Source organism: Nyctibius grandis, chromosome 11, assembly GCF_013368605.1.
Source record: "Nyctibius grandis isolate bNycGra1 chromosome 11, bNycGra1.pri, whole genome shotgun sequence".
NCBI classification, from domain to species: Eukaryota; Metazoa; Chordata; class Aves; order Nyctibiiformes; family Nyctibiidae; genus Nyctibius; species Nyctibius grandis.
In genome coordinates this window covers 1,556,739-1,568,806 of record NC_090668.1, presented here as the reverse complement: position 1 = coordinate 1,568,806, position 12,068 = coordinate 1,556,739, and the positions used below count along the sequence as shown (strand labels likewise).

The window sequence follows — 12,068 nt, the reverse complement described above, 5'->3', positions numbered from 1 at the left end:
AATTAATTCCATTTTTGAAAAAAGAAAAAGGAAAGAGAAGAAAGGAAAAAAGGGAAGAAACAATGAAAAAAGGGAAGAAAAAATGAAAGAAACAATGAAAAAAAGGGAAGAAAAAATGAAAGAAAAAAGAAAAAAGGAAAGAAAAAAGGAAAAATAAAATAAATGAAAAAATAAAGGGGGAAAGTAAAAGAAATTAAAAAAGGAAAAAGAAAAAAAGGGGGAAAGGAAAAAGGAAAAAATAAAGAAGACAAAAAAAAAGAAGCGTGTCTGGGGAGGGGGGATCTGTGAAAGCTGCAAATGCTGGATTAAATGTCCAGAGATTTTCGTGGTGTTGGACGGGGCTGCTCACCCCCACGCACACGCACCCACTCGCACCCACTCCCACCCAAGACCCCACGCCGCCTCTCCCGAAGGTGCCAGAGCAGGAGCACGTCAACTTGACGGTGTGATAAGGCGAAACCTCCTTGGTGGTGGCACGTAAATAACCAACTTGAGCTGCACAACTCAGCGAGAGCGGCCCACAATAGCCGGGCGGGGAAATCCGCCCTTTTCACCATTTCCACTTTTCCTCACGTCGGTTTGACGTTGGTTTTGCAACTTGGCCGCAGCTGGGATGTCGCAAAAGCGAAGAAGGAAAAGGAAAAAAAAAAAACAACCCAGTGGTTTTGGCAAGTGGACTCGAATCGACCATCAATTGAGCTAATCCTCGCCTGTGGATCCTGGGGTGAATTCATTTATTTGGGTACGAGGAACTTTTATAGGAGCAATAGTTGGTCCCGAAGGAGAGGCAAGGATGGGCAGAGGCAAGCAGGCGGCAATCCCCAAGTCCTGGAGCCCTCTCCCAAGGACCCTGATGGCCCATAACTTGGGCAAAAGGCGATTAAATCGGTTCTCCTGAAGCACCGCTCTGCCGAAGGGGGACCGGCGGCGGATTTGCTGCTGAAATATTGGAAAGCCACCGGCAAAAGGAGGAGGGAGGGGAAAGGAAGGAAGGGGGGAGAGGGATCAAACTTTGGGGAAGGAATTGCGGATTTGAGGCAAAGCGTTTGCAAACTGCTGCTTTAGGTTTTAAACACACCCCCCCCCTCCGAAAAAATATAAATAGCTCCCTAAAAATAAACAGATTGCCCCAAAATAAATGGAACTCCAAAAATAAATAGACTCCTCAAAATAAATAGATCTCTGAAAAGAAAGATACCCCCCAAAATAGACCTCAAAAAATAAAGAGACCTCCATAAATAAATAGCCCACCCCTCAAATAAATAGCCCCCTAAAAATAAATAGCCCCCCAAAAAGGGAGATGCGGTGGAGGGGGGGGAGCTCAAAGCTGCGCTGCCCCTCTGCTCTCTGGGACTATATTAAAAATATGACTTATATTATTTTGCCCCAAAATGGCGGCTGATTAAGGCCTGGCTTATCTGCCTTTCCTAAAGTCGGGGGCTAGAGGGATGCACAGCACATGTGAGAGGGAAGCACGTTCCGCTGCTTTTGATAACTTCTAAATTACAACATGAAACCACGAGAATGTGGTTTGCAACCTCATAAGGCTGCTTTTTCTTTTTTTTTTTTTTATCTGGAGCATATTGCTGATGGAGCTCATAAAAAACTTTATTAATTTTGGGGGAAAAAAAAAAAGGAGGGGGGAAAGACTTAATGTAAACATTACAATTGTTTATGTGCTACAAGTAGCAAAGTAAATTCGTTCGTTTTAATTGTTCAAAAGCGGCCTAATTCCTCGCTTTGAATTAAGTGATACATGCTCAAGAAAAATCTGCAGTCCTCTGCTTTAAAGATGTGCTTGATATAAACCGTATGTGCCTGTATAAATGAGAGTTAAAATAACCGAAACTCTTTGGGGTTGGCGAAGGGCTTGGGATTAAGAAAGCGGGAGATACGCGAGGTTGTTTCTCAGGGTGAGGACTGCAGGTATGGGAAGAAATATTTAAAAAAATTTAAAAAAGGAGAATTACAGTGTTTTTTAAATAAAATTCTCTCCCTGCACATCTGTTTCTCCGTACTCTCCACCTCTTCGGCGGTGTCTGCGTTTGGAAGATGAGATGCTCAAATTTAGGCAAATGCAGCAAAATAAAAAGGTCAGGCTTTAGCTCCGCTGTCTCCAGCTTATTTCCATGGTATAGGTGTGAAATTTGTATTTATTCTGATTTTTTTTTTCCCCCGATTGCTTCTTTCTCGAGGAGAACCCGGAGTGTTGCCCGCCCGTCCTCGCGGTGCTCTCCATATTCTGTTATAATTGTAATTGAAACACTGATGGGTCTTTGGGAGCGCTCAGCAGACCGGCCTTGCCTCTTCAAAGACGCCTCTTAAATTATCAGCGTTTTAACAAAGTTTGAAAGAAATCATTTTCCTATCGTCATGTGTGAAAAATAACAATTCTCGGAGGTTTGCCCTTCGCTTGCAGGGCAGAGCCACATTTTAGCACGTCCTTCATTGTTTTCCATTTTTACCTTTCATCGTTACTCTTCGCCTCTTTCAACTCCACTTTTCCTTTTTTCTTAACTTTATAAAAGGGGCTCTCCAAAATCCACATCGCCATCAACCACTTCGGTATTTTGCAGCTTAAAAACCGCAGCGCAGCCACCAGCATTTCCCAGACCAAAAAAAATCCACCTTTAATTTTCCAAACGTGCAATAATCCACATTTCCAGAGCTCCCACCCGGATTTCTCACCTCTGCTAGAAATAATTCTCCTTTTTTTTTTTTTTTTTTCTTTTTGCGGGGGGAAGGGGGGCAATATTTAAGTTTGTTAACGCGGTTGGAAAATTAAAGGAAACATTTCAGCACTGAATAAACTCCTCCAAAATCCCCGTGTCACATCGTTGTGCTCTGTCACCCCGCCTGCTCTTGCTTATATATGAATTACACTTTCCAAATTTCGCCTTCGTGATCAAAGGGAAAGGAAAAGGGTCCAAACTCCATCCCCTACATGGGTGCTATGTTGGGGGTAGAAAAGCTTGAACACAGTTTTCAATACCACCTCAAGGAACATAATATCATTCCATAATTCTTTGACTTAAGTTACTCAGAAAGAAGGAAGCAGGGTAAGAGGGATTGTAAAGTTTGATAGATTTCTTGTGGTGATAGTTTACAGTTTCTAAGCCAACATATAAAGGCGTGGGTTTTATTTTTGCATCGCTGTTATTGTACTCCAGTGTACTTTGTCATAAATCAGAATTATTTCCGCTACAACATAGGGCATAATACCGGGCAGAAATACAAATTTAAGGTAATCATTAAAGTGTTGCTACCAAATACTTCCTCGAAGCGAAAATGAATGTTTGTCATAAAAACGTAAGAAAACTTGGTCAAAAATACAATGGGCATAAGAAGCACTTTCTACACATAACTCACGGTTAAATAATTAGATTGAAAAGGGGACAGGTAAAATATTCCGGGGAAGTCTGAGAGATGCTTTGTCTTGGACATTGTAGACATTTATATACTCCTCGGGGTGACGGGCAGAAGAGGGGGGTTCTGGCATCTTTTCTTCCCCCCCACCTCATCCCTTAGTCCCTGCCTAACAGGGTCCACCGCTTCCCTGGCATCCCCAGCCCTGATTTGGGGACGTTTTAGGGCAATTGCTCTGTTTGTGGCGCTGGGGACAATGGGAGGACGCGGGGACAACCCGCTCCGCGCATCCCCCCCTCACAGGAGAAGAACAAGAGTCGTGAAAAGAAGGGCAAAACCCCACTTTTTTTTTTTTTTTTTCTTTGCCTTAGAGTTCATTGGGTAAAAAGCCCTGAAGTGGCCCAAAAAGACCAGGCTGAGCCCAGGGGGGTGGCAAGGCGTGGGGGTGGCAGCTCGGCGGCGACGGGGGATGAACGTCGGATGGGTAAATGGTTCCCCTAAAAGTGTGTAAAATTCAAAGTAGGTTATTAAAGTCCTTACCACGGGTAGACTCGCTCCTTTTAAGTTTTAATAGCATTTGTTCGTATTTATTTTCTGTAATTAGAGTAAAGCATTTTTCCCAACGGGGGTTCCACTTAGGCTGATGAATTTTATTTCTCTTTCCATTAATGACCCATGTTTATCATACTTCTAATTATTTTTAACTTTAAACAATATTCGGTCTCCTGGAGACGCCTTTATGCCGCTTCCTAACGCCAACTTTCTTTTTCCATGGCCAGAAATCCCATCACGGTGAAGTTTCGAGACATACCCAGGTAATATCTTTATGAACAATATGATTTTATATTTACTCAGCCCCCTTTGCTCCTGAAGATGCTGATCAGCAACTCGCGAAACAGGCTTGAAACCCTTCAAACATTTGCATCGGTACCTTGTGCTGGCAAAAACTGGTGAAGAAAACGCTTGTGAACGGTGTAAATCTTTATTTTATACTCACAACGTTTACACATTCATAAAAGATGAAGTTTCCAGCCCCGTTTTTTTCCTCTTTCCAGCAACCTGAAAGGGGAGGTTTGCTCTTACGAAGTGCCTGGTTCTGCGGAGAAGCAAATTCGGATTATTTTAATGTCACGTTTGATGTGCTCCATGCAACTCCTTCATATCTCCTTCGACAAAAGCACACACCAGAATACAGGGCGAAAAAAAAATATCAGGCAAACATATTTAATCTTTAGGCAGACAATACAGGAAACTATGAGGTCAAATTTTGGTGTCCCAAAAAATGCACATGTGTAACTGTTTGACTGGGCAGCATAAATTATTGGCCAACCACATCAGCTGCAAAAATAAAGTAGAAGAGTAGGGGGAAAAAATCAAACCAGGGGGGAAAAAAAAGCGCAATATAATACAAAATTGCATTGGTCTTTAATTTCATCACCTATAAATGAGAAAATATTGGCTCCCATACTAAAGTTTTATTCTTTGCTTATAAATATTACGTGGAATTTTCGTTGGATATCATAAAACTGAACGATTTCTATCAAACAGTTTTAAAAAGACCTATGCAGATAACACAAATAGAGGCAATAAAGTCGCAAATAGCTTTCCAGGGGAACCAAATGGCGTCTGAAGCCTACGAAAGCTTTTGCTGGGCTGGAGAAGGGGGCACACGAAATAGGATTATGCACTTTTAGGCTTTTTCGGCCTAAGATATTGAAACTTGTCTCGCTTGATGCGGAGAGAAGAGCCGCAAGGCTCTTGAAAGTTAAGTCGAGGGGAATTTTACTGCCCTGCTTTTGAAAATCTTTGGGAAAACAGGTTTGCAGACGTGAGAATATTTAAGCAGGACTTTGCTCTAAACCGTTACAAATCACCCCAAACGGTCAAGTTCCACTTTCTCTGCTCCAACGTACTTTTTTTTTTCCCCCACGATTTTGCTCCCTTTCTTTCCCCCCCTCCTTCTTCTTTTTTACCCTTCTTTTCTTTTTGTTCCTTCTTTTTCTTGCCCCCCCCCCTTTTTTTTTAAATGAAAGGTGGCGTTTTCTTTTTGTTTCCCTTGAAAGTGACTCTGAACCCGTCTCATTCTAATCGTAATGATCTTGAAATTCCGGGCTATCTCCCTTTTTATTTAGTTATTCGCCATTGCCCTAATCCGCAGCGTCACCTAAAATCAGAGTTCACCCACCAGCACTGCAAAACGCCTGGAAAATTATGAACAAAACCCTATAGAGCTTAATTACTACGCGATTTAGGAAATAATAAAGAAAATAAAGTTGAGGGGGAGGGCACGATAACCACGAAGGTTTAAACCCCATCGTATTTAAGGCATCAAATCTTGCTCGGAGATTTAAAATTTAAAAGAAAACAATAACTTGAGCTGCCATCGCAGCGAATTGCGCCACGAAAGAGGAGAGAGGAAATATTGGAGAGAAAAGTAACTTTCCACGTGAAATCACCCCAGGAAAACAAATTAAAATCAAATAAAATCCGACCAAATGGGGAAAGTTTCAGTTTGCAAAGCCTTCTGCGTGATATTTAGTGAGTCCTCGGTTGGATATATTTTTTCTGCCACCCAGTAGATATTTCCCGGAGAAAAAGAGGGAGCAGAGACAGAGACAGACAGACAGACAGACGGGAGGGGAGAAAACCCACCACACCACCGCACTCTTGCACTTCACCATCTGAAAGTCGCTCCCTTTGCACAAATTCGACCCTTTTTTTCTCACCACGAAGAATTTTTTTTCTCTCTCCCTCGCACAACACCACACGTGCCATTTTAGCCCAGAAACTTCAGACAGTTCGGGAATGAAAGTAGATAATTAAAAAAAGCTGTCTTCGCAGAGTCAGAAGGCGAAGCTGCTTTGCTGCGTGGAAAACAAACCAAAAAAAGAAGGAAAAATAAAGCAAAACTAGGTTTTCATCGTCTTTTTCTTCATTAAAAAAAGCTGCTTGGGAAATATCCAACCTCCTGTAAGGAGTTTCGGGGTTTCGGGGAAACGCCTGGCTGAAGGGTCTCTGAATTATTCCCCAATTTTTCCACCCCCTTTTCTTCCCACATCTCTCTCGAAACAGCAAAAAACAAAGCGGCGCCGAGCGCATCACCCCACCACACCCCCAAACCCCATCCAGCCCCGTCCCCCCCCAAAAAAAAACCCAAATAATTTTAATAAGCATAAAAACAACGCCAAGAAGAAGCAAAGCAGCAGCCGGCTGAGCCCAGAGGAGCTCGCCCTTGTTGGGGAGGGGGAGGAAGGCGCAGCCGAGTGGAGGAAGGCGAAGGGGGGCTGTCAGTGGTTGGGAGGCAACAATTAAAAATCTCAGTTGGCTTTGGGGGGCAAAAAGACAATTTGGAGAAGGAAAGGAAAAAGGGGTGGGGTAGAGGGGGGTGAGTTTTTTTAATTTAAATTTTACGCGCTGGGTCTATATTAAAAAAATTGATTTTTTTTCTTTTTTTTAAATTTTTTTTTTTTTGCCAATTTTTTCCCCAATTTTTAGATTTTTTTTTAATTGTATTTTTCCCCCCCTCTCCTTTCCTTTGCCCCTGTTCCACGCGTGGCTCCGTTGGTAAACAAGCGGGCGGGCAGGGAGCGGGGCGGCGGGGCTCTGCCTTTGTTCGGCGCGGAGGTCCCGGCCCGGTGCTGGCAGATGTCGCTGTTGCTCCACGGTGACGCTCCCGGTCCTGCCAACTTGACCCCCGTGACGTCGTCCCCGTCTGAATCATCAAGGCCATTTTCAATCCTCATTGGCCTGGGCATCACGTGGGGGGGTGGAGGGGGGGAGAGGGATGCGTGGATAATTATGGTGCTTGATATTTTTTCCCCCTAAAAAAAAGATGTCAGCCCCTGGCTGGAGTATTCCTCCTTAAAAACCCTCTCTGAAAATGTCATGTCCCAACAATGTGACTTCTAACTCGTTTTTGATGGACTCGTTGGCCGGTACCTGTAGAGGGGAGAATTATTCCTCCAGCCAAGGGATGTACATGCAGCCTGGGAACGATTTCAGCTGCGGAGTCATGAGGAACTGTGGAATTATCCCGTCTCTTTCCAAAAGGGACGAGGTGAATAACGCTACCTTGTCTCTCAGCACCTATCCATCTTACCTTTCGCAGCTAGACACTTGGTGTGACCCCAAAAATACGTACAGGATCGAGCAACCTGTTGCAAGACAGCTCCCATCCTGCTCCTTCCCAACCAATGTCAAGGAAGAGAATGTTTGCTGTATGTATAACGCTGATAAAAGGGCAAAAAATGCCACAGAGACAGCCCTCTACCCCAACCAAATGCCTGAGTCTTGCCTAAATGACCATGAAGTCCCCGTTCCTAGCTACTACCGAGCAAGCCAAGGTTACCCCTCCATGGAGAAGACGTCAAACTGCAGCAATCCAAATGAGTTTGAGGCAAGTTTTGAATCCAGGGCGAGCCTGAACCCAAGGAATGAGCATCTGGAACCAGCACCACCACCTCCTCCACCTCCTCCGCCGCCCCCGGTGCCTAAAGTGAGTTTCCCCGAAAACACAAAAACAGATAATACTCAGAACACATCCACGAACGAAATTAAAACAGAAAAAAGCGCCCCAGCACCCAAAATAAGTCCTTCGGAAGCAGAGAAAGAGCTGATCAAAAACACTGACACCAGCACTGACAATTCTGACAATGAAGCAAAAGGTAAGGGAATCATTCATTACCAGTAGCTAATTTCAGCAATTAGTAATCATCCATAGCTAATAAGAGCAAGAGTAATGCGAATATGCAGGAATGTGCTCTCTGCCCTGCCAACTTCTCCTCCAGAAATTGGCACAATAATGTTCTGTATTGTTGCTGGCTTTTGGGGAAAAAAAAAATGTTCTTCCTAGAAATGTTGGGCTGGTTTTGGGTTTGTGTTATGGCTTTTTTTTTTTTTTAATATATATAGTAGAGTGGAGAAAAAGGAGCAGAGAGCTATTTAAGAACTCGTCCTCTCGCTGTTTATATGGAGGAAATTTGCTGTGCATGTATTTATGGAAAAAAAATATTGGTCCTTGCAATCAACGCTGCAGAATGTGATAAGATGAGGTGGCTTTACTCTGAAATCGCAGAGGCTTGGGGTTGGTTTGTCTGGAGGGGGGGGCATTGCTTTGGGAGGGTTTTGTGGGTTTTTAAGGCAGATGAACCCTGATTTTTTTTTCCCCCTTCATATCGCTGTCTGTGCAAATGCTTTATTTCCGTGTGCCAAGCGCAACTGTGGTCTTTGGCTTCGCTCGGTGTTAAAGTGGGGTAAAAAAAAAAGGAAAATGCATAGAGTCCAATTTGCAGTGACAAACATCTCAGGCTGGAGTTGTGCAGTGTGGCTCATTTCGTGGCTTGGAAGCTCGTTGGGAGACTGAGAGAGGGAAAAAAGCTGCTTTTTTTTTTTTTTTTTTTCCTGGCGAATTGAGCTCTTGTTTGCGAAGGCAAAAACTGTTTCTGTGTGTTGAGCAGATGTTTTAAGTTTGGGATTGTCTGAAAAGAGGCTTTCATTTGAAGACATTTTATTTTCACTGTAGGGATTGCATATGGCTTGAAATCGTTGTGTGTGTGAATATTCGGGTCTGTTCCTCTCCTGAGTTGAAGCTAGGTGGATGCAGAGGCTTCTTGCAGGTCAATAAGTGGGAATCATGTGAAGGGATGGATTGAATTTCCCTCAAAAGTTGGTAGAAAAATACTGCTGAGATCTAAGCAACGGGTTTCATGGTTTGCCTGTGGTATGTGGATTAAAATATCCGCCGTGTCTCAGGAGCTGGGCTATAATTAGGGCTCCGGCAGCAGCAGGACGGCTGGGGTCTGCGGCGGTGTGTGTGCGTGCGGGGCTGCATGCGGGTGGGTCGTGTGGGGACCCCCATGCACACACGTCTCGGGTCTGGGGCACCAGCAAAACCTGTCCTCTGGCGTTCCCCCACCCTCCAAAATCGGCCTTTTAAAAAGCAGAGCCCAGAAACACTTATTTATTATTATTATTTATCTTCATTTCTTCTTTCCTTTATTTTTTTTCCTTTATTTCTTTTTTACTTTTTTCTTTTTTCCTTTTTTTCTTTATTATCTTTTTTTTTTACCATTCCACACCCAAAGGGAAATGATATTATCTGACAGTTGAGTTACAATTACACACACACAAAAAAAAAGCAAAGTCAAGGTTATCAAAACCCCTGCAAACTTATCTGCACAAAGCGCCTTCGACGTCCACGCCAAGAGAGGTTTTGGTGGGAGTTAACCCGAAAGAAAGATTATATTGCGTTGGATGTGTAACTGGGGCGGAAATAAAGAATTAAATAAATGCAGATCAAGGTTTTCTTGCGCTTCAGATGTTAAATTTAAAATGGGTGCGTGGAGAAAGACGTGGTTTCCCACATTTTTTGTGCGTTTTCAAAGGCATTTCGTGTTGTTTGCAGTGTTTTCAGATGGTCAGATCCAATCTGGGGCGGATTTTGTTTGCTTCCATTTCTGTTGCTTCCTTAAAAATCTTTTATAGCTTCACTTTTCGTTTATGTCGAACCCGAATTTATATTCGTGCAGAAGGTAAGACACCTTTCTCCTATAATTTAAGCATTTGAGGGGGGTGATAGTGTTTCCAAGAGGATTGGTGCCATTAAAGGTTTTCTGCAAACGCCAAAGTGGGTCTATGTCACACCAGCGAATTTTGAAGGTGCCTTTGGCTAAACCCATTTTTTTTTTAATTTGAATTTCGCGAACGCAGTTGCTACAATCGCAGGATCCGCTTTGCTTTTTCTTACGCTTTAGGCAGAAATCTTGGCCGGCTGCTGGTGCCAGGATTTTCTCATGACCAAATTCAAAGCCCAAGTATTTGCTGTGTTTATTTATGTCCGCGTGAAATACGTTTGCCTTTGCAAAGTGTATGTGTGCCTATCTAGACGAGTGTGGAGAGTGAGGAGAGTGTATATGGGATTACAATTACCTCCGAATTTACCTATATGTGCCCACACAGCTCATAAAGGCAAAGCTATTTCATACAACCCCGGCTCACGGAAAAGACACTTGACGGAAAGGCTGCTCGGGGGATCTCCAGGACGAGGGAAAATAGATTTCTTTCCCCCAAAATAACAAGTCTTTAGGCAAATATTTCAGCCTCTGCGGTTCATTTTGAAGCTCAGATAAATTATAGGGGTTTTTTGGGGTGGCAAAGGGTGACTTGGGGAGAGCTACGGAGGACTCCGAAAGTCCCATTGTTGGTCCTAGTTTATTTTTAATTTGTGGTGTTTTAAGCCCCTCCACCCAGCCTAGTGAAGCCAGAATAAATTCATACCGTAATATCCTTCAGCCCCCGCGGTTTCTTTGCGCGGCTGAGAGGTGGAGGTGCGCGCTGCTACCACCAATTTACTCTCAGGCACCGAATGGCTTAAACCACCCCCCCCTTACCTCTTCCAAACCTGCTCTTTCCTCCCTAAAACCCGCCAAGAGCAAGTCATCTCGGCTCTCTTTTTTTTTCCCCCAGAGGCAAGTTGACTTCTCATTTACAAATTTAAAAGAAAGAAAAAATATATATATTTTTAATTTTTTTTTTTGCCAAAGAAGCTGCTTTGCCAAATGATGCAATCGGGTAAGTTCTCTTTCCCATTCCCCGGATACTTATGTAACGCTGTTATTTTTAACAGAGGATATAAAGGCAGAAAACACTACAGGAAATTGGCTGACAGCAAAGAGCGGAAGAAAGAAAAGGTGTCCTTACACCAAGCACCAGACGCTGGAGCTGGAGAAGGAATTCTTGTTCAATATGTACTTGACCCGTGAGCGCCGCCTGGAGATTAGTAAGAGCATTAACCTGACAGACAGACAAGTCAAAATCTGGTTTCAAAACCGCAGGATGAAACTCAAGAAAATGAACAGAGAGAACCGAATCCGTGAACTGACTTCGAATTTTAATTTCACTTGAGGTTGCTCCAGCCCCTGTGCAGGCGAGGGAGAGGGGAGAGAGAGAGAGAGAGAGGGGAGGAAAAAGCCCCACCTTGTGCAGTTTGGGGGGTTATTTTATTTTATTTTAATTTTTTTTTGCCCTCCTGGGTGTAAAAGCAATGCGTATGCAAAAAAAATTAAAGGACTTCAAGTGATTTGGGTATTTACAGTTTGTAGAGAGACGATGCAGCGGTATGAGCATGAGGATATATATTGCATCCGTGTTTCTATGTAAAATAAAGATGGAGATGGTTGCTAAAAACCACCTTATAAAATGTTTAAGTTATTTACGTGCAGCACAAACCAGAAGGACCTTTCTCTATGCATTTTATGTTTAGGGTAATAGATGCGTCCAAAAGTTTGCTTTTCATATTCTAGTGTAGTCTGCCTATTGTATAATAAAAATGACTAAAAGATGGATTTCATATAAGTGTCTGTAAATTAAAGTTGCAGTGGGAACACGCTCACATCCTGTAGTTATGCAGTTTCTTCCAATGAAGTGATACTGTCTACCATATATTTAAGACAAAAAAAAAAAAATAATTAAAAAATAAAGCAGTATTGGTATCTTATTATGAAAAAGTCCATTTCTCGTGGCTGTGTTATTTAAATATATTCTGTATGTGTTATACTTTGCATGTATCTTCCTTTATGGAACAAAATAAATTTCATAGAACCGTGTACAAGTGGGTTCTTGAAAGTGTATTTTTTTTTATTTTTTTAGAAGCACTTTTTTTTTTTCCCCCTGTGTAGCTTTTTTTTCCTCAGGACTCATCCTTT

At 42.8% G+C, this 12,068-nt stretch overlaps 1 protein-coding gene across 1 annotated transcript; it reads left to right on the top strand.

Annotated features, from left to right (window-relative positions):
- The first annotated feature begins 7,246 nt into the window (after window positions 1-7,246).
- On the top strand, window positions 7,247-11,268 carry HOXC10 (homeobox C10). The gene is made up of 2 exons (XM_068410668.1): window positions 7,247-8,030; window positions 10,991-11,268. Exons 1-2 carry the CDS (start codon window positions 7,247-7,249, stop codon window positions 11,266-11,268), a joined length of 1,062 nt encoding a protein of 353 aa, XP_068266769.1.
- The last annotated feature ends 800 nt before the right edge of the window (window positions 11,269-12,068 follow it).

Coding starts and splice junctions, on each gene's coding strand:
- HOXC10 (XM_068410668.1), top strand. CDS start 7,247: ATGTCATGTCCCAACAATGTGACTTCTAACTCGTTTTTGATGGACTCG. Junction 8,031..10,990: donor TTCTGACAATGAAGCAAAAG/GTAAGGGAATCA, acceptor TATTTTTAACAG/AGGATATAAAGGCAGAAAAC.